At 34.9% G+C, this 24,868-nt stretch overlaps 3 protein-coding genes and 1 long non-coding RNA gene across 9 annotated transcripts; 3 read left to right on the top strand and 1 right to left on the bottom strand.

The window, feature by feature from the left end:
- The first annotated feature begins 231 nt into the window (after nt 1-231).
- LOC107414615 (uncharacterized) lies at nt 232-4,104 on the top strand. Of its 4 annotated transcripts, none has more exons than XM_060819432.1 (5): nt 232-372; nt 605-645; nt 765-1,469; nt 2,024-3,116; nt 3,646-4,104. In XM_060819432.1, the coding sequence occupies exons 3-5, from the start codon at nt 887-889 to the stop codon at nt 3,839-3,841; spliced, it is 1,872 nt and encodes a 623-aa protein (XP_060675415.1). In that variant the 5' UTR covers nt 232-372; nt 605-645; nt 765-886; the 3' UTR covers nt 3,842-4,104. The 4 variants fall into 4 exon arrangements, with proteins under 4 accessions (XP_060675415.1, XP_060675413.1, XP_015878250.2 ...); XM_060819430.1 differs by having other exon boundaries at nt 605-664; XM_016022764.4 differs by lacking the exon at nt 232-372 and having other exon boundaries at nt 431-664.
- A 2,314-nt stretch (nt 4,105-6,418) lies between these two features.
- Nucleotides 6,419-7,144, top strand: LOC125421409 (uncharacterized). The gene is made up of 2 exons (XR_007239748.2): nt 6,419-6,721; nt 6,906-7,144. It is a non-coding gene; the product is annotated as an uncharacterized LOC125421409 (long non-coding RNA).
- Nucleotides 7,145-8,450: 1,306 nt separating this feature from the next.
- On the bottom strand, nt 8,451-13,043 carry LOC107414575 (mitochondrial carrier protein MTM1). 3 transcript variants are annotated; one of them, XM_016022713.4, is made up of 11 exons: nt 12,906-13,043; nt 12,399-12,677; nt 11,729-11,818; nt 11,129-11,257; nt 10,826-10,885; nt 10,529-10,699; nt 10,211-10,313; nt 9,917-10,008; nt 9,669-9,818; nt 9,287-9,345; nt 8,451-9,008 (listed from the first exon to the last, which is right to left on the bottom strand). In XM_016022713.4, the coding sequence occupies exons 2-11, from the start codon at nt 12,663-12,665 to the stop codon at nt 8,876-8,878; spliced, it is 1,254 nt and encodes a 417-aa protein (XP_015878199.2). In that variant the 5' UTR covers nt 12,666-12,677; nt 12,906-13,043; the 3' UTR covers nt 8,451-8,875. The 3 variants fall into 3 exon arrangements, with proteins under 3 accessions (XP_015878199.2, XP_060675272.1, XP_024927112.1); XM_060819289.1 differs by lacking the exon at nt 12,906-13,043 and adding an exon at nt 12,786-12,871; XM_025071344.3 differs by lacking the exon at nt 12,906-13,043 and having other exon boundaries at nt 11,129-11,293; nt 12,399-12,435.
- A 1,959-nt stretch (nt 13,044-15,002) lies between these two features.
- Nucleotides 15,003-17,611, top strand: LOC125421623 (cation/H(+) antiporter 3). Its single transcript, XM_048470854.2, has 3 exons — nt 15,003-15,254; nt 15,352-16,356; nt 16,468-17,611. The coding sequence occupies exons 1-3, from the start codon at nt 15,003-15,005 to the stop codon at nt 17,608-17,610; spliced, it is 2,400 nt and encodes a 799-aa protein (XP_048326811.2). The 3' UTR covers nt 17,611.
- Nucleotides 17,612-24,868: the final 7,257 nt, after the last annotated feature.

Raw genomic sequence — 24,868 nt, 5'->3', positions numbered from 1 at the left:
GTTTCTCGTCAAATTGAAACGAGTGACGGAAAGACTTTTAAAGCGTATCTATTTTGCTGCTCACCCTGCCCGTGCTGTGTGCGACCAAAAACGCAGCGTTTTGATGTTTTTAGCCTAGGAATATATGCTGACGTGGCTATTGGGCGCGAAGGAGTTGGACAACCGGTCAGACTCAGAGTCGCAATTCGCAAACGAAGACAGGGTTCCGACGCGAAGCGAGTCCAGTGAAACCCTCCCCTCACTCACTCACTCACGAATCACGAGAAACGAGTCACGACGCTGCAAACTCTCCCCTCACTCTCGAAACCCTATCAGGGTCGCTTCATCGGATTGCGAGCCTTTCGTCTTCTACAAAATTCCTCATTGTGCTTTGTACGCTTCACGTTTCCTGACTTTTTAGCAGTTCTCTGTTTGGTTCCTGAGGGGAAAAAAAAAAAAAAAAAAAAAAAGGAATCTTATTTTATGAGTTCTTGGTTTCCAAAAGCTTTAGAGGAAAAAAAAAAAAAAAGGAAAAAAAGAAAAAAAAGAAAAAAGAAAAAAAGACAAGAACTCAACAGTTAATTTCTCGTTTCTTGATTTAAATTTGAGCATTTGGGTTTTGCAGACTTACCTTTGATTGCCGGAGAAACAGAGTAGTAATATGAGGTTTTTCTTGACGCAAAACGTAAACTTTATTTATTTATTTTTCATTTGAAATTTATTAATGTATCTGATAAAATATTTCAATTCAGTTTTTGGTAATGGGAATTTCTCTTTGCTGCTAGATGAGAGAAAGGTTGAGGGTGTTTGTTGGAGATGAATGTGGAGGGACTAAGTGGAACTTAAATAGATAGCAAATACGAGGTTTTGGTTTCCAAAGTATTTGGAAGATTGGTGGTTTTGGTGAATGGAAGAGACAAGTATTAAAGGTGAAATGACGAGCATGGAGTTGGAACTGGAAATTCAAAAGAGGAAGAGTGAGTATGAAAGCCTTGAGGCCAAATTCAGGGAATTAGAATTTCAGAAGCTTAACATTGAAGAAAAGTTAAAGGCTTTGAAGAGAGAGAACGATGAACTTCAGGGGCAGGTTAATTGTGGTAAAGATGAGAAGGGAGATTGTACAAGGGAGAAGGGAATGGAGAATGTTGTTGATCTTACGGAGGATGATAACTTGGACGAAGATAAGGTTTTTCAGCTGATGATAGAGAACAATGTATTGGAGTGTGAGAAGAAAAAGGCTGAAAGGGAGGTTAAGTTCTGGCAGGAAAAGTTTAAGGAATTGGAGTTACGTATCTCTCATCTGAATGATCGTTCGATCTCAAAAGGCAATGAACAGCCATTGGCTGAAAGGAGAGAAGTGGGGTTGTCTTCTGAGAATGAGTTGCAAGCTGGAGCTGACTTGGGTTACATGCTAAGCAAGGACGAAGGTGCAGATTTGGTGCGTTTTGGTGAGATTGGCGGTAAAAGGAATGACAATCTGCAACCAGCAGGTATCAAATAAATTATACATTTATATTATCTGTGTGTATTTTATTTCTAGAACTTTTTTCAATTGTTAAAAAGAGCAAATATTTTTTACTACTGTTGTTTGAGTTTCAAACTATTACTTTCATAGAGGTTTATGATTTGTATTACTTTACAAGTATATTATTGTCCATCTGTTGCAATGAGATCTTCTTACTGATATTTGAAGTGATCAAGTTATTTTCTAATCTATAACTATTTTATTTCCTTTTCATTAATATTTCGCAATGTTGACAGAGTTTACTTATTGGTGCATCGGTGCGTGTTGATTTACATAATCCAGAATTTTATTACCCCTGTCATCTCCTCCAAAAGTGATTTCGATGATCTTTGTTGTGAGGATTTTTGTGCAGTTGGTGCAAGTGGTTTTTAGCTTTGCCTTTGCTAGCTAATTATACATCATTATTATCCGAGTTTTGTTATTAATATTTTGGATAATGTAAGTTTGATTTATAAGGGTATTGGCATCTCTTATAAATTCTAATGTTATTTTTGTTGTCATGTTTCCAATTTGAGATAGGCTTTCCTTATAATGAGACACCATGTAAGCAATCAAATTGTATCAAAGGAGAAGAGAAAGGTTCCCATACAGAATCTGGAGTGGATTACACTATCTGTCAAAAGGGTAGAAAACAACTGATTTTCAAGGAAGAGACGAGCCCCGTCAAGAAAATGGCTCCGTCAACACCAGGTGGCATTAGACCTTCCTCTTTCGGCATCATCAATATTGCTGACAGTGATGATGATGAGCCCAATAATATCCATAAACAATTGCCAATCGATAATCAGGGAAGCGTTAAGACTGCCCAATTATCAGATTATTCATTAGGAGGAAATATAGGTGGTGAAAAAGAAATGACCTCTGAAAACAGTTTGAAGGGGACAATTCATGACCAGAATGATGAGGACGATACAGATGCTGGCAAAGGAACTAACACACTGGCTTCAACACCTAAAAGAAAACGAGCTTCTAATTTTGTTGTTAGTGAAAGTGAGAGTGATGATGATAACATTCCAATCTGTAAACTCAAGAGGATGCGTCTTCAGGAAATAGGTCAAGATCATGTTGGGTTTGATCTTAATAGCAACTTGGCAAAGGCTACTACTTCTGTGAATGACAATGACATAGGTACTGTAACCCCTCCAAGGAGGCGTCTTGTGGCATTGAAAAATTGCAGAAGAAAAGGTAGGGTGGAAAGGAAGTCTCCATTTCTTACTAGTGAAACTAAAACTGATCGAGGAGTTCATACAAACAAAGATTCAGAAGATGAGGAACCTGATGAGGTTGGCTCAGATGTTGAAGATGAAGGCTTGGATGATTTTATTGTTAGTAGCTCTGATGTTTCTGAAGGTGATTATGCTTCTAGTGAGTCACAAGATCTATCCGATGGCAGTGTGGACTACAGAGAGATTATATCTACTCTTCAAAGGAAAAAAGATCATATATCAAAGTGGAACTTTGAGGCGGACATGCTTGCAGCATTTGGTAAGGATCCCGAGCTGTGCATGAAGGCTGTATGTGCTCTTTATCGGCAGCAAACTTCTGAGGAAAAGATTTGTAAAGGAACCTTGTACTCCAACCAACGTGGTTTTAGCAAGTTTGATGCTCCCAGGTACGAAGTTGGATTTGCAGTTATAAATCTGAGAACTAATACCACTGTGTTATGTTAATCTGCAATGCTTATTGCTGGATCACACTCTGGATTCCTATCCTGTAATAATTTGGTTGAAAAAATGTTGTGCCTCTCTCTCTCTCTCGTTCTATTTTGCATCTGGTAGATTTCTTCTTAAAGAGATTTTAATTTATATTCTGTCCAATATTAGATTGGTCATTCAACTGTCTTATACAGATGGTCATTTAATGTAAGGTTATCTACATTTCTTTATAAATTTCTTTCATATTCAATTCCCTGATATTTTCAAAATTTAGAAGTGAATATGCATTGAAATTTCCTGTTCTAGATTTCCCTGTTATTTACTTTCCATCCTCTCCTTTACGTTTTGCATTGATTTCCTATCAATAAAAAGGGTTGTTTCTTATAAATATATATCTTGTGTAAATAATGGTAGGATCAATGGATGCATTTCTTTGCTTTTCCAAAACCATATGTTTGCTGAGAACTAGATTCTCCCTTTTGGCAGGGGCACTACCTTGGCCTTTTTTTTAACTGATGGGGATCCAGAAGGCGATCTGAAAAAATCTGTACAGGAGTTGCAGGAGTATGACCCCAAGGCCATCAAACTGTGCAGAACACTGGCAACTCACTACTCTAAGCAACTGTTCGAGATTTATATGAACCGAGAGGATCCTTTCTTTCTCCCTGATGACGCCATCTAAGATCCCACTTGGAAGTTATTATGACACAAATTTCTCTGCTACAAGTTTGCAGCCAGAGAATGTCTTTCTTTTTGTAGGCCTTTGATGCTCTATATATATTATGTTGGTTATGTTTTATGTTAAAAAGTAGGCCATTTGTATATAACTTAGGCCATCGGAAGTAGTTTTGAGTGTTCATTTGTATGCTGTGCCATAAACACGTGCTTATCGTTGTACATGCTTCCCAAAGGAATATGACTAGTACCTTTTGAGTTGTGCAGTTATCCAATCTTCAATTGAGTGGCTTTAACCATTTTATCCATTAGTCAATATTTCTGCATAATAGTACACAACATTTGAAATGCAGCCACTGTCTACTTGCTATCCATGCACCGAATTAAACACCTTTAAACTGCCCTGTCCAAATAACCAATCAATTGTAAAGCATGTTAAACTATGTCTCTTGCCTATGAAATTTTAATATTTTTTTTCTCAGTGACGTGTTATTTGTTGGAGACCAAAAATGCTTACTTTGTCGGCACGATTACAATGCATATAGATCCAGATTGACAAAGACCATTAATTGTTAATTCTGAGCACACGAACACATTGTGTACTAGGAGACATTTGGTTGGATACTTATGATGTGGGTTGTCGACTTTTCTCAACTACTCCAATAACTTCAAATACATAAAATTACAGAGCTCCTTAGTGCATATACAAAAAATATGTTATATAACTATTACCAAAAAATAGAAATATGTTATAAAACCCTTTCTTCTATCCTTTAAAAGGCCACCTAGGGAACCATAAGCAGGGTGTGTTTTGTGAGGGAGACTTGAGTGAGAGACAGAGATGGAGTCATTTGCTAGTGGTGGAGTGGGTAAAGGAGCTGATAAGGAGAAGCAAAGGAGAGAAGAAATTGGGTACTTTAAAATGCCACTCCACTACCCAAAGTATTCTAAAGCTGACTATGAAACCATGCCTGAATGGAAGATTGATCATCTTCTTTCTGAATATGGCCTTCCTGTTGTTGGAAGTGTTGAGCACAAGAGAAAGTTTGCCATGGGAGCTTTTCTTTGGCCGAAATTGAGCTTCTAAAGCAGCTATAGAATTATGTAATATCAATTTTTGCCTATGTTCATGAGAGAAATAAAGATGTTGCAGGATATCAAGTAGTTAAACTGTAGTTTAGATAGAAATCTATATGTGTGCTTTTGATGATATTTCCTTGCTACCTTATTTATGATTTTATGAAGCATGAAAAACTTTTATAATTTAATATGTTCTCCAAAATCCAAAATATATGAATTTTATAATTTCTTGAAATTGAAAAAAATGCCAACTCTTGCGTTTGATTCTCTGATTATCGTTTCGCCTCAGCTACCGAGATCTCAATCAGGAAAGTGATTGTTGGTAGTCTTTGTCAACTACCGTACACATATTTTGGTGTGAAATTTACTTTATGGTGATAAGCACATGTGTGTAACAACAAAGTTAATAATGTTACTAATTTTAATAAAAATAACTACCATATATGCTATATCACTAAACGAATATTTCAATAATGTTAATTTTTTGAGATAAGTATATGTTGAAGGGACTGCATTTACTTTTTCTTGCAAAAATGAAAGTCACCTCCCATATAAAAAATAAATAAATAGAGCCGCGTTTTGTTTCATTTTATTCTTTCCATCAAAAAACATACTGTTACCTGTGCTAGAGGCCCTTTTTTGGGGTTAAGCATGGACTTCAAGGCCTCGCCCAGAAAATCTGGACCTGATTATGAGACAAATATAGATCCCAGGCCCATATTTTTAATATAGAGCCCAATCAGATTTTCGAATGACTTTTTCTTTCATTTCCTTAATAATTTATGAGAAAACTCATCAAAACCAAATTCCTCTATGTACTTAATTGTTTAAAAAAAAAAATTTTTCTTTAATGATTTATTTTTGAAGATTAGATAATTTTTTTTTCTTTTTTTTTATAAACCCTAAATCAAAATTGTTACAAAACATAAAAATATAATACAATGTAATTCAGCAGACTGCAATAATTATATGTTGTTTTCATCAAAGATAATCATCATTTTAAACCTTCCATTGCTTTTAGAAGGTTCACCAACTAAGTGAAGAATGGCAAAAGAAGCCGTTGATGAAAAGAGTAAAAACAGCTTCATTTTTGAATTGTCAATCATAATTCATAACTTAAAGACATTAAATTAAATTTTTTTATTTTGAAAAAACATTAAATTAAATTAAAAGATGGAAATAAACCAAGCTGGCATCATGTGGGAAATCATTTGCACAGTCTGTCTATCTAGTCCTTTTAGTTCAAATTAATTAATTAGTTTTTTATAACAAGGCACAACCCAACTAACTCATTAATTAAAAAATAATTTAAAACTAAAAATAATTTTGATAATAAGGGAAAAAGAATGGCCACATGGGTAATATGTGGGTCCCCCTTTTTTTAAAAAAAAATTAGGTGAAAATAGATGTGGGTCCCCTACACATGCGGGTGGACCCCATATATTTTTGCATGCACTACTAATACAATCACTATAAAACGCCTTCTATTGTCTTCGACCATAATCCCACCACCATCATCGTTCCTCTGGTCTCAAATTCGTTTTTTAGGGTTTTTTTTTTTTTTTTTTTCTTTTAATTTTTCTTTTTCTCTCTTTCCCCAAATTTTCTCTCTCTTGTCTCAGAGAGCGAATTCCATTAACAAAGAAAGAGAGGAAGAGGAAAGCAGAGAAAAAAAAATATACAAAAAAAATGGCCGCTTCAAACGCCTCAGTGGGAATCATGGCAATCATTGCTCTTATCTTCGCCGTCGTTTTGCCCACTGCTCGTGCTGAATTTCCAGCTCCGGCTCCGGCTCCGACTAGCGATGGTTTGTATAATCTCCTTTTTCTTCAAAAATATAATTAAAAAAAAAAAAAGAAAACAGAGTGAATCTTTGTGATTTTATTTTAAAAAAACAAAAAAAAAAAATTGCATTTTGGAAAATAAGAGGGTTAATTAGTATTAATCTAAAATTAAGCAAAATTGGTTTGTGTTTGTTTAATTTGGTGCAGGGACAGCAATAGACCAAGGGATAGCATACATTCTAATGCTGGTGGCGTTGGTGCTCACTTATCTCATTCACTGAAAATTCAATGTCTTTTTCCAATTCAAAAAAATAGGGTTTGGAGGAGGAAAAAAAAGATTAATGGATGGTAGATAGAGGGATTTTATATATTGGATTAAAAAGAAAAATTCCATGTAATTAATCTAGTTATCCCCCCATTCTCTTTTTATTCATATATTTTGAAAATTCTTGGTTTTTTTTTTTTTTTTTTGGGAATTGTTTTGGATGTTGAGTTGAGTGAGAGAGGGTGACAATTTTTTATTTTTTATTTTTCCTTTTTTATCATTGTATTCAATTCACTAATTGTATTAACCTATTATTATTTAATGCATATATTTTTTTCTTAAAAAAAATATTCTATGATTGATAATTTTTAATGCATACAGGCAAGAAGGTAGGACTAGTTATAACTTATTACACAATTTAATATATAAAATAATAATTTCTTTTGATTTGGACAGAAAATAATTGGTTGGAAAAGTAAGAAATTGCATTTAATAATGAATAGTAATGGCTTGAAATATCGTTTAACAAGCAATTAACGGCCATTTGAAACTAATTCCTAGGAATTAATTCCCCGTAGTGATGATTCGTAATTTTCCAATAATAGAATCACCAGAAAACAAATAAAAAAGGGATCGTACATTTGTTTTTCCAAATAATTAAAAAAGAGCTTTTTTCGACACTAACCGTCCTAGTAAAAACTGTAAACATCATTGATTTTATAAACTTATATATTAAATTTTAGTTGCAAATATTTTTTTACGGCATGAGCTAATTAATTGACAAGTTTGTTGTACAATAATTTCATCAATTAAATAATGGTGAGTGAAAATGACATTAAAAGTAACTTATAACGTTTTACCCAAACAAAAAAAAAGGTTAACTTATAACACTAATGATCTGCAACTTTATAATAATAAATTAAAAAAACTATTGAAAATGCAATTCAAGATTCATAATTTCAAATCTTCGCCCTGATTCTGATAATTCGAACAAAGGCTTGAAACTGCTTGTTGGATTACCCAAAAAGCTTAAGACTGCTTGTTGGATTACCAAGAAATTGCTGATAAGATAATGGATTTTGCAAGAATGTTAAATCAAAATAGAGTTTTAACTTCAATTTAGGGTAGTTAAGCTCTTTATGACCACTAGATCACAGGTTCAAGCAGAGGTGTGCAAAAAACAACAAAAAAAATGAAGGTTGCTACGCTTTAAAATATTAATGCTAGCCCAAAGCAACCCAATTCAATGATTCCCAAAGATTATTTATAGAAAAAAGAGAGAGGAAAAACGAAAAGGAATAAGGACTTCTACTTACAAACTATTTGATGTTTAACCGAAAAGGTCATCAACAGTTTAAAATTTCGTAATGAATATAAAATCCTGTATTCCACTATGTTTTACAGTTGAAGTTTCAATTGCCCCGCTGGGGTTTAATATCGGATTCTCAACCCAATCGATTTGTTCTACCTGAATGCACAGTAAAAAGGGAAAAAGAACAAAGCCTTTATTTCACAAAATTTATTTTAAAAACGTTTTACTGTCATTCTGCAGGTACTTCAACTTTCCATTGATTTGGAAACTGCGATAAACTCTCAGAAAAAATTAAATAAGAGAAAAACAAAAAAAAAAAAGCCTAAGGAATGAACCATATAGGACAAAATTCCAGCTCAACCAAGAGCAACAAAATTTTTCGCCAAAATTGGGGGGGTTAAGTTCTATACTTCAACTTGAAAGCCTAAGAAAGAAGCCCTATCATTATAAACATCCTCCATTTCAAGTGTGCCTTTGCATGTGTGCTTACTATATCCACGAAAGCTTTGCACGTGGTTCTTTGATGTGTAGAGTTTCAGATATGTTAAAATCAAGCTTTGTTTCTACGGAGAAGCAAACCTTGAACAGAATTTGTCTCTATCATGAACTTTGATACCGTTGATGTAGAACATACTTTACAACTTCATAGAATGAAATAACAATCCCAACGGAGGGGCCTGCACGTGCAACACGTGGACCAAACCCTGTAAACAATCCCTTCATCCCACCATCCCTACAAACAAATTTTAAAGAGTCAAGTAGGGAAGATTTATGCCAACTTACTAGTACTGAAAACCCTAAAAAATTGCAAGATGTAGCCCCCTTTGGTCTTATTTTTTAACAAAGTTCAATTATTAATTTAAACATCAAATTGAAGACAATATAGAAGAAGTGCCTCTTCTTTGCACCATGCCAAGGACACAATATAATCCAAGACTTCATCTTTGTTTTGAGACAAGTACATAATTATTTATTGTAAACATAATCCAAGTATAAAAAGTGAAGAGATACCTCCAAATCTCCACTAGTGTCTGTCTCGTTGTCATTTTTAATGCCCTGACTGGATCCCTCTGCAAATTCAAGAAAGAAAATGAAGAAAAGGAACCAAAAGTAACAAGTCATCAAACTCACTTAAAAACCTGCATAAACTGCCTAGTTTTAACTGGTGTATCCTTATGCTACTCCACTCTTAAATCTTGATGATAAATTGGGATCTGATTATATTGTTTTTTTCACTTTGATTTCATGTCTACTTCTAACAAGTGCACCGCAAACTTTGTTCTAAATATTTCCCTTTTACTTATTAATCTGACAACTTCCATAGACAATATATCCAAACAAGCCCCCAGGTATTAAGAAAGTAAATTCTAACAGAATGGCTGAATGGAAAAACCTCTATCTGTCTTCGGGTTTTTGCAACATCTAGAGGACATGTAGCACCAGCAGCAAGGCTTCCTGCCAGAAATGCAGCAGAAAAATTTACCCCAAGTACAGTTGTGGCATTGGCATCATCACCCACCATATTTAGAAGTTTTCTCCGGATCTGTAGGACAGTAGAGAAAAGCACTCATAATTTAAACAAATAGCTTATAAACAGAGATCCTAGATATATAATAAAATTTATGAATAAATAATGCTCACAGGCTCAAGGGTGGACCAACATATTGCAGAGAAGGGAACATCACGAGCAAGCTGTGCCCCCATGCCTGTCCATAGAACACGGTACCCTTGCACTGCAACAAGAGACTTATATCAGTCATCACTACTACACCAGAAGAAAATATTCTTTAGGAGACAATGGGGTTGGGGGAGAAGAATGAACCAACAAAGATGCATATTAACGAGAACCATCCTATTCGCTAGCTCTTTTTACTATGGAAATTAATTTGTTGAATCTTTCTATTCACAGCAACAAAAGGTCATTCGGTCACTTACAGCTGTTTCGAACATTACTTGCAGGCTTGACATCAGAGACAACCCCAAGTAAAGTCTTCCAGACACCAGGAGGCTTCATGCCATTTTCCGCCACTTTAAATGCCTATCACAGACCAAGAATAGAAAGTTAAAAAAAAGCACTCACACAATAATTTACTTTCTGGGCTGTCCAGTCCAAATAAACCCACTGCAAAAAGTGCCTGCACTTCAAATGCAAGTGCACTTAAAAACATGCTAACTTAATACAAAAATACTTTGACAAATAAAAACAGAAACATAAAAAACAAAGAAATTCGTAGTCATTAATAAATAAACTACCTGCATCCGAGTTTTAGCAAGTTCAATAGGATAGCATGTTGTACATGCCAATGAGCGTGCCAAAGACCCAGCAACTAAAGGGGCATAAGGAGTCATGCTTGGTGCATTATGTAAAGTGAGTTGCTCTAACCAGTTACGTAATATGTCATAACATGGCAGGTAGATTCCAACCTGATAAACAACGTTAAACGACAATCGACAAAAGATCACTTGCCACAAAATTCTGCAGTCTAACAGGAAAAATAAAAGTATAAATAACACGCCAAAAACAAGACCTGAAAATCTTTAGGAACTTACCGTTGGAATAGCCAGTGCGAGACCTGCATTTGTACCTCTCCAGAGCCTTGAAAATCCTTCCTACAATACAGATGTCCAGTAAAACAATTGACACTGGTTGAAATGGACAACAAAACTTAAAGGGGCACTCAAAACAAATATTGCATGTAATGCCTGCAGGTTTTTACTGACCAACCACACCAGGCACCTCATACCAAAAAATAAACATCCCTATATTACATCAACAGCAGTAAAAAAAGGTTTGCAGAATCTATAAAGACTGAAGTTATCTAAAAGTTACAATTGAGAACAGAAAGTACCAACCTGACGAATGATTTTGTAGAATACATCAAGTGTTCCCTTGTACTGAAAACAATCAGGAGGGCATATTGAAACAGTACCATGGACTCCAGCACGTGCGCAGGATGGAGAGCATCTTAAATCCGCAAACAACTGGGGAACCATTAAACATTAGAACTTGTCGACATTCTACACAACATTTCAGAAGACTCATCACTACAGAGTATAAATATTAGCAAACAACAGAAACAGAAATTATTTGACAAAATTCATAAAGAGATCCAAACGTATTCAACTAAGTAGGGAATACATATCTAAGACAATTTCAAATACTGTGAAACAATAAAATAATCAGACACTCTAAATTCCCAATCATCCTTAAACAAGTATAACCAGCTAGCTCATAAAAGTGAACAGTTTCAGATATTCATTCTAAAAATCAGTGGAACTGTCTGAAACAAATTGAACATATCCAAACTGTACATTTCTTATATGAAGAAAGAAGATCAATTAAATTCACAGGTCACAGGCCTAAGACACTTCCCTGCTTCAACAACAAGAACAAGAGTGTTAATATCAAAAAGAAAGAACCACTGTCCATAAAAAAAAGGTCTCTGACAATACCATGCTTGGTCCAAAATATGCCATGCGACTTGTGCTATTACTTAAAGGATGCGAGTAAGATACCCCAGCTGCCTGAGCTTGCAACCTTGTCTGATAAATATTAGAGAGAAAAATTTGTTCAGTACAAGTTTCAACTTAAAAGTCCACTGCCAGTAGACCCTTTTTTTTTTTCCTTTTTTTTTCTTTTTTTTTTTTGGGTTATCCAATGGCAGTAGACTGAGGTTGAATAAAAAGTAACATCCAATTTAATAATTAAATACCATGAACAAAAATGAGGAAAAAAAAAATCCATTATCAAGAGTAATCAAACAAACGTTTCATTTTGGTTAAAGAAAACATAGTGCTACACCAAGAAAGCAAGGTTAGACGACTACAAAAACCAAATAAGTTCCTATTACACCAGTATAAAAAGAAAACGTAGTTAAAATTTAAATTTTGATACTGTAACTGGACCCTCACTAAACAAACAGAACAAATATTACCACCAAAAATTTAAAAAAAAAAAAAAAAAAACAACGAAACTTGCAAATTAGACCATCAGTTTAATACAAATACGTGAAACCCAGAATTTCCTTCCATTTTCGCAATTACTAAGATTTAGCTAATGAACAAAAAGAAATATTTTTTTTTTGGTGCTTTTTTTTTTCTTTTTTTTTTTTTTTTAATTTACCTTGACCACATCAAGAGGGTTAACTATAATTGCGGAGAGGAAGGCGGCGCCAGCGGCGGAAAAAGCTCTCTCTACAACACCCAATTTCTCATCAGACATTTTGTTCGATTGCTTCTCAATACGCCGTTCGGCAGAGAATACCATCCCATCTCTCTCTGCAACCACCATCGATTCCGACGTCGACAATCCATGAGCTTCGATTTCGACTCCTGGCATTTGTTCCGCAGCCGTCCAAGGATTCAGGGTCGGCTCTGTTTCCCCCACCATCCTCTCTCGTCACTTATTAAAGAGGATCCAAAAAAAAAAAAACTTAGCAATTTGAAAATAACATAGATATAGAATGAAGAATCAAAACCCTATTTTTTGTTAATCGGAATAATTACATACATTTTGTTTTCTGAAAACAAAAACACCTTTTTTTTTTGTTGCTAAAATAACAAAAAAAATAAATAATGTAAAAAGATTCCTTGGAGAAGAGGAAAAAGTGGGGAGCAGAAAAACGCTTACCAGGAAGAGAGCGAGGGAAGCGTATCCACACTGTACTTTGATGAGGACCACGTTTGTCGACGCTTTATCAAACGACTATTTCCATCAACACAAAAAAAAAAAATTATATATATATATATATATATATATATATATATATAATTATAAAAACAAAAACTCCAGCAAATTTAGGAAAAAGAAAAACGCTTTTCTCTTTTCCTTTTTTCTTTTTTTCTTTTTTTGGTTGGCAGAAAAATAAAATTTTATTATTATTATTATTAGAGAAAAATCAAAAAAGCAACCGCCGAAAACTTGAAAACAAAAACAAATTTTTTTTTTTTTTTTTTGGTAATAGTTTCCGTAGTTGTGGGACACAACTTTAGGTTATATTGAAGAAAATATGCCCATTTGGTTTTCTAGAGGATTCTATTTTCCACGAGAATATGTAAGCCCTCACGCATGCTGTGGAATAAACTACCAAATTAATGTGGAACTTGGCATGTGTTTTAGGAGTATTTTTAAGTCTCCAGTCAACTATAATTTTATTTCTTCTGTTTTGTTCAACATTTGGACTTGATTATTCTATCTGGCATTCACTTGAAAAAAAATTGAAAATAAAAATTTAGACTTCTTTTTAATAACAATTTTATAATGGGATGGGTGGTAGTTCACATTCAAAAACTTTTTTAAAAGATATACTTTTTATTAAAAAAAAAAAAAAAAAAAGCACGCATGATCAAATACTTAGCTGAAAAAAAAAAAAAATTGGCTACATTATATTAATTTTTTGTCAACTAGGAAACCATTACCAAAAATAAATAAATAAGATTATAAAGTAATTTAGTTGTGGTTATTAATTTATTATTTTTAGTCGGTTCCTATTAGAATTTTATTTCTTCGTACTCCGAGGATTTGGTCCAATATTGACACCCTCATTTATCACTATACTGTTTTGCAGCCTATATACGTATAGCCTACTTAATTGATTATGAAATTAAGATGCCAAAACCAATTGTTGATTCAAATGGTTACATTAGAAATAGAGGGTGACCAGAAAAAAAAATATTACTTACAATGAGTTATCAATTCTAATTGGAAGAAAAAATAATAAAAAATCAAAAAAGAACGAAAAGAATATATTTCTAATTTTCTATACTCAAAATTAGTGGAATAATCAGTCAATAATTTGTTGCTGCACCACTAAGACTGACAGAGGCTGTACCATAGATATCAGTGAAAACCAAGCTCAGGTATTGCTGAGGAAGCTCTCTACCAATTAGCTCAATTACGTGAAGCACGTAGATTGTCATGGTAATTGTCTTCGGTTTTGTTTGGATTCAATTTAAATTTTTGCTAGTTCCTTGCATAGAAATATTTTTAAAAATATTGCTTAAGTATCAATTTCAAGTGAATTATTAGGTTGTTGATTTATTTTATTTTTTCAAAAAATAAGAAATAAGTCGGTCGTAAATAGCATATACTTCGGAAATTCCGTCTTATATTGATTCCTCTTGACAACATTAGAAAGAATTAATCGATTTCCAACAGTAAACCGAGCCAAAATTACAACTAAATTCTGGTGTAGATTAATATAATAACCAAATTATCCAAAAAAAGGATTTGTAAAACAAGATCACCAATTAATTTCCCCCACTTAATACAGAAAAACCCTTGTAATAAATTATCTCTCAAAATACAAAACCCTTCTAGACTATGACACCAAAAACCAAATAAATAACATTAAAAAAAAAAAAAAAAAGAACACAACCTATTCTCAAATACATATGAAGGTGTCATCATAGTTTCCAAATGTTCAAAGTTAAATAAATCTAAATAAAGAGTTGTTTACACCGTTTGTCTCCACAAACACTGCTGGATAAGCTTAACTGCCGCTTAATTCAATTTCGAGTAATATTTACCGTTACTTTAAACAGAAACACAACCCCCTCTTGTTTACAATACCAAAAGAAAGCCTCTTAATTTCTTCAGGAATTCAAAACACGATTAAATTTATTTATTTATTTATTTTCTTTCTACTCCAAAATCTTAACATTTTCTCCATTTCTCTGCTCTACCAATTTTGATCGAACTCAGATTTCGATCCGGTGAGCCGAGAAAATGGATGAACTTATGTATAATGAAAGACAAAAGCCAGAGTTGGTTGATTTTGATGTTTGCACTGAATTACCACCAAAGGTGAATTCTGAATGTGACATTTTCCACAGACTAGGTGATCGTAATGACGAATGGATCATGACCAGTTCAATGCCTGAATTGGAGGTGACCATGGCCATGATGTTCTTCATGTCACACATCGTTCATTTTTTTCTCAAGTACATTGGATTCCCCAGGATTGCCAACCAGATCATTGTAATTTTTCTCTCTGTCTTAAATTAAATTTGTGATTAATTTTCATATTGTATTATATGCAGTTAATTGATTTTTCTATTTGGGTGAACATATGCAGAGTGGTATCATCCTGACGTTCATACTAGTAGATTATTCAAACGGGAAGACCAGGGTGGATAACTTATTTACAAGAACAGGTCAAGAAGTTCTTGGAACCATTTACTGCTTTGGCTACCAACTCTTCCTGTTTATGACAGCAGTGAAAATGGACATGGGAACAATTGTGAGAGCAGGTAAAAAAGCAATCATAATCGGAGTTGCTGCTCCATTGTTGCCTTTCTTCTTCGGTTTGCGGTTTACAACTACACTTCAAAAGCAACTAACCGAAACAGAGAGCAACAGGCTCAAAGTCATGGCGTTAGGCCAATCTCTCATTTGCTTTCCAGTCATTTCTTCAATCATAACCGAACTCAACATCCTCAACACCGAATTCGGCCGCCTAGCTCTCTCTGCATCAATGGTTGGCGACGTAGTAAGCATATCTCTCGGTATCTTCGTAAACCTTGGCATTGCTTATTTGCAAGGTGGAGCTAAAAGAACAGCTATAGATTTGCTTTCATTTTCTTTGTATGTTATGGTGGTCGTGTTCGTCATTCGGCCACTCATGTTTCGGATGATCAAAAGCACCCCTGAAGGCAGACCCGTAAAGAATGTCTACGTTTACACAATTGTTCTTTTAGCTCTCATTTCCAGCCTTCTATCCAATATGTTTGGTCAATTCATCTTACTCGGTCCTTACATATTGGGGATGGCTGTACCGGAAGGTCCGCCACTAGGATCCACCGTGGTTGATAAGCTGGATTGCTTTGTTTCCGGTGTGTTCTTGCCTCTCATGGTCACAACCACAGGAATGAGAGTTGATTTCAAGAAAATTAAGTACAATGCGATGATGAAGTCCACCATAGTCATTGCCATCGTCACCTACATTGTCAAATTCGTAGCCTGCTTGCTACCTTGCCTTTACTTCAGAATGCCATCCATGGATTCTTTTGCTTTGGCTCTCATCATGACAAGCGAAGGCATTGTCGAATTAGCCCTCTATTCCTCGCTCAGAGATGATAATGTATGTATACTACATTGTATTTAACTAACTCCCTTCTGCTACTATTTTTTTTTTTTTTTGGTTTTTTGGGTCCTAATTGTATTTGTTTCTTTGTTGATGGATGAAATGCAGGGCCTTGATGACCAAAGTTATGCTGTAATGCTGCTCATCATCTTAGCCCTGTCGATTTTAGTTCCTATTGTGGTGAAATACCTTTATGATCCATCAAGGAAATATGCAGGGTACCAGAAGAGGAACATTATGCATTTGAAACCAAATTCTGAGCTTCGAGTTCTCGCTTGTATAAATAGACCTGATAACGTCCCTGCCATGATTAATCTTCTTGATTATTCATGTCCAACGAAAGAGAACCCCATTACTGTTTATGTGCTTCACTTAATCGAGCTAATCGGTAGAGCTTCACCCATCTTCATTTCCCACCAGATACAGAAGAAGACCATATCCAATGTCTCCTACTCGGAAAATGTCATCCTCTCTTTCAGTCGGTTCGAGAGGGACAACTGGGGCACTGTCAACGTCAACGCCTTCACCGCGATTTCACCTCCCAAATTGATGTACGACGATATCTGCACCATGGCTTTGAACAGGCTCACATCTCTCATAATCCTCCCATTCCATCGAAAATGGTCTATCGATGGAAGTGTCGAAGTCGATGACAATATGGTAAGGACATTGAACTCCAGTGTGCTCGAAAGAGCTCCATGCTCCGTTGGAATCCTCGTTAGCCGTGGTAATTCACAGCGACGGGGAAATGCCAACGCTTTACCGAACAGCGATGTATATGTACATTCAGTTTGTACGATATTCATGGGAGGTAAAGATGACAGGGAGGCATTGGTTTTTGCCAAACGCATGGCTAAAGATCCAAGTATCAGCCTAACGGTGATTCAATTCATTCCACCGAAAGAACTGCCCGAGAATCCGAACTTGAAGTGGGAAAAGATGTTGGATGCGGAGGTTCTCAAGGATGTTAGATATAGCAATTCGAGTGTTGCAGGTGAAGCAGGGTTTGTGGGATATACAGAGGAGGTAGTGAAAGATGGATCGGAAACGGCTTTGATAGTTAGGAGTTTGGTGGATGATTATGATCTGATAATAACAGGGAGAAGATATGGGGTGGAGAGTCCGCAGACTTCTGGTCTAATGGAATGGAGTGAATTCCCTGAGCTTGGCGCCATTGGAGATCTTCTTGTCTCTACTGATGTTTATGGTAGAGCTTCTGTCTTAGTAGTGCAGCAACAAGTTATTGACTGATATACTCTGTACTGTGATTAAATTTTTCTCTTTCTTTTTCTTTTTTTATTTTTTTATTTTTTCATTTATTTATTTATTTATGTTTTTTTCAGTTTACCAATTACAATTGGTGGACGTCATTTGTAAACATTTGACCCTAAGTGAAATAGATGTTTTGTTATTCAATGAACAATTAATTGGCATCTTAATTTCATAACTTCTTTTTTTTTTTCTCCCGAACCATAACTAAGAAGGCTATATGTAGAATGCAGGAGTTGTTAGTATGATTGTTATGATTAGTTTAGGGTGTTAATATTGGACACCATCGTTGGAGTACATTTAGAGGATATAATATGAGGAGGTTAGAAATTCGAATGAAAATAACAAATCATCACATATTTCCATAAAAAATTTAAAATTTCTACAACAATGAACATGTATATACATTTTATTCCATCATCTTTATTATAGTTAGATACTGTACAGGTTAGCAAATCAAATTTGTAGAGTGGAGGTTGAAGCCGAGACAGAATAGAGAGAGATTTCTGCAATTGCTGCTGGCATGATGACAAGGGCAGTTTCAAGTTTGCAGCGTTGGTGGCCAGCGGCTTCAGGCTGCGGCAACCGGCGGTTCTTCAGTGGGGAAAAAGGCACCGTAGCAATATATCACCAATCCGGCTTTAGATAACTGAGTTTTTTGTGATGAAATCCTCCTTCATTAAAATGAATTTTTATTTTTAATTTTTTTAATTTTTTGAGAATGTAACGGGTAAGTGGCTAGATTCCACTTTTTAATTAGTTACTGATATATGGGAAGTGTTCGCTTTCTAATATAGAGTTTTTGGGGATGTTTTAGAGTTTTATTTATGACACCACTGTACTAAAATTTTAATTTACACACGCCCATATGGTCTAAATTAAGAGTCAAGACATGGGGATTCATGGTCAAGTCGGTCGAGGTGTTAAAAATATGAGAAATAATTTTACTCAAATCTCAAAATAAATAAAATAAAGTAACAAAAATGATCTGAGATGAATCCCATGTAAAGCTCAAATTACATAGTATTTCCATTATCAAATACCTTTCTTTTGATCAACTTGATCTTGAATCCACCTTCGAATTATCTTTAATCGTTTAAATCTTTTAAGGCTGTGGTAATCGGTATAATTTGTCTCTAAACACTTTTTCTAATTTTACCCCTTCAAACTTTTTTTACTTTTTTTCTTTTCATTAAGAAAGAGAGATTTTATCATCAGATTTTGAATCCAAATCCTATTAAATATCACTAATTTCATTGTCAATTATTTTTAAAAAAAAGAGTTAAAATTGTGTTTTTGGAACTTAAATTAATAAGGAGAAAAAGTTATACCTAAAAGTCAATTATAAACGAATGTAATGAAAATCAACGCAAAAATGTTAAGTGGCAGCTATTGATTTTTTTTTTTTCTTCTCAAATTAATACTTTTGCCCTAGATTAAAAAGGTTATTATTATTATTTTTTGTTTTTGAGATTACTAGATTAAAAAGGTTGGGTATTTGTTTTATTACATTTATATATATATACATATATATGTATGTATAAATAGGTCTGCTAAATAAATATATATAAAGTTGTTAGTAACCACCAAAAAAAAGGAAAAAAAAAAAAAATGAGCAGGCAAGACTCAAGAAAACGACACAATTGAACTCGAATTTTTATTTTCCAGTTTTAGTTATTAAATTGGTTCTGAATCATTTAACAAAACTCAGTTAATAGCAATTTTCTTTTTCCTTAACAACAAACCCAATTAATAACATGCCTCCCAAAATGTCAACCTTTGAACAAATAAAACAGAATCAAATTGTCCCAACACATATAATGGTATACGTGCTATAGTTTCCAAATATTTACGTTGATGATATTACCAGAAGAAATATGTACATTGAAGAAATAAAAATATGTTTTTTGTTTGATAGAAGGAGTAGGCAAAAGTTGTTGAAAGTAATTGACCGACTGTCACAAGACGCTTAATACTGTTAGACTGTTAGTACAACATAAACAAAAGGCTCTTATAAAAAATTAAATACAGAGCAGAAAGATTTGAATCCAACTCCAGCCTCTTTTAAAGCATGCATGCAATTCATCGTCATCTCTATACATTAATTCATTTTTCTCTGCTATCCAAATTCCATGCCAAGGATTGAAGATTTCCATGGCCATCATGCTCTTCATATCCCAAGCTCTTAATTTTCCCTCAAGCATCTTGGCCTCCCCAAGATTTCCTCACACTTATTTTACATTTCCACATAGAATTTTTTATAAAAACGTAGTAGCCCCCACCATAAACCTAAAATTCTGCAATATATTTTTCCAATATTAGGTTCTTATACTATAATAGCGCATTTTTTTTTAGCAAAACTAGAATTTGACATTATATTAATTGTGTGTACATCAAGCACGATGATTTTGACCTTTCTATTAGTAGATTTGGCTGGGAGGCCAAGACTGCCTAAAGATTTATTTACACGAACGGGTACTCTATCCATGTTCGGATACCAACTCTATATTTTTTTATTGCCGCAGTGAAACTGGAAAGAAGTTCAATTTTCAGATTGGAGAAGAAAACCGGCCATTGTTGGATTTACAGCCCCATTGATATCTTTCGTTTTTGGCATGGGAATTAAGTCATCCCTTCAAAGACACATCAGTTATTCACCGTTACACAAGAAAAGTACTCTCACCAGCATCGTCGTCGGACAATCTCTCACCTCTTTCGCGGTCATTTACTCGCTCATAAATCGAACTCAACATTCTCAATTCTGAATTCGGCTGACTAGCTCTTTGTGCATCAATATGGTTAGTTTCTTTCTAACCACTTTTATAGCCCTCGACGGAGTTTATAGCGATGGTGGACTTAATAAAGCTCTAACAAATCTTTCAGCAACTTTTGTCTATATCATAGTGGTTGCGTTCATTATTAGGCCATTGATGTTTCGGATAATCAAAAGCACACCTAAAGGCTGGTCTGTGAAGAACGTCTATGTTTACAGACTTATTCTTTTGGCTCTTATTTCGACTGTTGTATAACCAATTATTTTGGTGGATATCTTTTGCTTGGGCCTTACATATATAAAGGGATTGGCTATACCGGACGATCCACTGTTGGGATCAGCTATAGTTGATAAATTGGATTGCTTCGTCTCCGGTGTGTTCTTGCCTGTCTTGAAAAGTTCTACCGGAATGAGAGTAGATTTTAGGATGATGAAGTTGGACAAAATGATGAAGTTAAACATCGTCATAGTTATTACTATTTATGTGATCAAATTGATAGCATGTTTGATACCTTGCCTTTACTATAATAGTCCAAGTTCCGATTCTTTTGCTCTATAGCTCTCATTATGACAAGCCAAGGCATTGTTGAATTAGGCCTCTATTCCGTGCTCCAAGACAATGATGTAAGCAAAGCACTTGAACAAACATTATTTATTTATTAATTTATTTATTTTTGTTACTACTTTGTTGAACAAACTTGTGCTATTTCTTTTGCTAATATTAATTTTTCAGAAACATGGTGATGGAGTTTATGATCTCACCATCCTAGCCATATCGATTTTTGTAACACCCCGTCCCAAAGTACAACGGAAAATTTCTAATTTTGACCGAGGTTGACCGTTGACCGTTGACCAAAAGTTGACTTTTTGACTCGGATGGAATTCTAGGTTGACTGAGGTACCGTTACGAAGTACGCGTTGGCACGAGTTCGTAGACTAGTAACAGGTTAAAAACGGAGCTACGGTTTGAAAGTTATGAGCAAAACAAGTTGAGGTCCAAACTGTCCAAGGGATGCCGGAGTTGACTTTTTATTCATGCAAAGTTGAGCTTTGACTCATGCATGATTGTGAATTACTCGTCGATACGAGTCCGTAGACTAGCGGCACGTCCGATTTGGACATGTGGTTTGAAAGTTATGGATCTGTAGAGTTTTTCAAATACTGTATTATTTTAATATTATTTTTAAACGTGTAACAATGTGCCACGTGTGACTTAATAAATGTGACCATGTGTCACCATGTTGAGATGCCACATGTCAACCATGCTTGATACCATATTATTTTATCATTGTTATTTTATATAATAATATTATTTTGTTATTATTCAATTATTTCTTTTATTTTCTTTTTATTTTCTTTTTCTTTCTTTTTCTTTTCTTTTTTTCTTTTTTTCTTTTCCCCCACGTGGGAAAAAAGGCCACGGGCCCCTCTTTTCTTTCTTCTTCTTCTTCTTTCTTTCCTTCTTTCTTCCTTCCCACCGGCCATCTCACTCTCTCTCCCATGTTCATCTTTCTCCGGCCACCACAAGCCACACGCACCGGCCACCGTCCAAGACCACATGCCGGCGAGCTCACCAGCCAAATTTGGCGGCCGGCCGGCCGATGACGCGCCTAGATCGGGCTGTTGAAGCCGATGGCGGTGCTCCTCCCTTTTCCAGCGATTCCGCCGTATTCCGGCCAGCCCAATCCAAATTAAACCTCCTCTCCCCCTATTTTGGGTCTTATGATCCCAAATATGGCCTCCAATTTCCAAAATTCAAAGCGGTTTGCGAGATACGAGGAGTTGAATTTCGCCTGGCGCTTCACGGGTAAATTCCCGCCATCGCAGGTCAAAATGGGTCCAACGAAGGTTGGTTTCACATTCCTCATCTCGTAAGCTTTCCATAGACATATAATTTGCGTATTTTGGTTAACGTTTGTGTTAGATCCCCTGGGTACCGGGTATTATTTACCCGAATAAAATATTATTTTATTTGACTGTGTGTGAATGGTTGTTCTAGGAGCACGGGTGAGTCGTGGAATTGATCCCATGGAGGATCTTAGGTTAATTGCGTGTTCCAGGTGAGTGACCCACCTTTAAAAATATTTTGGATAATTAATTATATTTAATTGGTGTTTAATTGATATCTGTAATTATGCTCATGTGGTGAAATTTAATTATAATTGTGGAAAATTATGATTTTATAAGTGCGTATATGTTTGTTGGTACTAAACGTAAATTTTGGGTTATTCAAAAACCCCGATTTTTATTTTATTGTAATTTAATTGTATTTATTACACATGAGCAAAGTATTTTCATTAATTAATTGTGTTTGGATTTTTGTATTATTTTTTGGCATAATTGGTTTAAATATTTTAAGAAAAATATTTGTTTAATTGGTGGTTTAAATTTTATAATTATGCCCGTGGAATATTATTTGTTGGACCTCGTGTTACGAGAAAAATTATTTTTTTATATTGTTATCGATGGTTTCGTACCGGGTATGTTAAAAGAAAATATATGGGATGGTGAATTTGAAAACTGGTATATTTTCCACGGTGATTTTTGAAAAAATCGGTACGGTAATAATTAATTTATTAATTATTTTAGATGCACTTATACAGTATTGGTGTTCTGGTGTATATGTGGTTAGCGCGTAAGTTATTATGTCTCCCGTGAGTTGCCATTGGACCGAGGGCAGACAAGTCTTATATATTGTGCATCAGCCGCCCCCCTCCTTGATCGGGATGACGGTTTCAGCAGCGGTACTATTGGGATGCCGAAATGCCTTATGCAAGTTTCTCTCTTTAATCTCCTGCCAGTCGGTGCTCGGGACGCTGGGTATCGGAAGGCATCACTGGTATATGGTGTGGTGCGTCAAGTATAAATTTTTGGATAGAAATTTCAAATCCCAAAGTGTTCAAAAATTATTTATTATAATTTATTACATTTTATTTATATTTGGAGTATTTATCTATTGTTTACTAAATTAACTGATCCCTTGGTTTTCGGGAAATGCGAATAACGGGTTTTGTGAAAATGTTTTAAAATGGGAAAATTTCCAATGGATTGAATAGTAAGGATTTTGAGAGAAAATATTACTTTCAAATGTTTATTATTTATTATTTATCTAATTTTTGGTATTAATTAAATTCTTTTATTTGTTATATTATTAATATTAAAAGTGTTCAGTAGATAGAGTCACTCACTGAGATGATTAGCATCTCATATTTCCATTCCCCTAGATCCAGGTTGGGAGACGTTGATCGTCCGGGGCGAGCCCGACGTCCCAGTTCATTGCCGAAAGTCCGAGCAGCATTTCTTCCCTTTTTCCTCTCCATCTTGTATTGCTTCCTTATCTGTCATTTTATTAATTCCACATTTATTTGCTTTGTATATTGTCAGGATCCGTCCAGAATTTCCTTCCTGGAACCCTAGACAAGCCCTGATCCCAGGGAAATACCACTGAACCTTCCAACGGAGAATCCGGCAGCACCTCCCCTAAGGGTGGGACTTACCAAAAATTTCCTGCACTGAAAACACACTTCTATAAACATCCCCTTATTCCTCCCACAATACTACAAATTGATTCCACAATTTACAGCACTTCAAAATAAATAACAGCAACTCAGTGCATAAATAATAACTACACGTCCAATACAGTATACAGAGCATTATACAAATAAATGTGGAATTTATACAATGATAGATAAAACAATACAAGATGGAGAGGAAAAGGGAAGAAATACTTCTTGGACTTTCGGCAACGAACCGAGACGTCAGGCTCGCCCCGGACGATCAACGTCTCCCAACCTGGACCTAGGGGAACGGAATTTAAAAACGTGAGATGATAATCATTTCAGTGAGTGACCCTATCTACTGAACACCTTCAATATTAATAATATACCAAATAAAAGGATTTAATTAATCAATACCGAACAATTAAATAAATAAATAAATAAACATTTGAAGTAATATTTTCTCTCAAAACTCTTACTATTCACTCCGTTGAAAATGTTTCCCTTTTAAAACATTTTCACAAAACCCGATATTCGTACCTCCTGAAAACCAAGGGATCAAATAATTTAATAAACAATAAATAAATAAATACCCCAAATATAAATAAAATGTAATAAATTATAATAAATAATTTTTGTACTCTTTGGGGTTTGAAATTTCTATCCGAAAAATTTGTACTTGACGCACCACACTATATACCAGTGATGCCCTCCGATACCCAACGTCCTGAGCACCGACTGGCGGGGAGATTAAAGAGAGAAACTTGCAAACGGCATTTCGGCGTCCCGATAGTACAGCTGCTGTAACAGTCATCCCGGCCAAGGAGGGGGGCGGCTGTGGCCAATATCAAACTTGCCTACCCACGGTCCAAATGGCAACTCATGGGAGACATAATACTTGCGCGCTAAACCACATATACATATACCAGAACACCAATACTGTATAAATGCGTCTAAAATAATTATTTAA

Source organism: Ziziphus jujuba, chromosome 8, assembly GCF_031755915.1.
Source record: "Ziziphus jujuba cultivar Dongzao chromosome 8, ASM3175591v1".
NCBI lineage: Eukaryota > Viridiplantae > Streptophyta > Magnoliopsida > Rosales > Rhamnaceae > Ziziphus > Ziziphus jujuba.
Note: the sequence above shows the minus strand (reverse complement) of the source record. Positions and strands in the feature narration are given on the sequence as shown.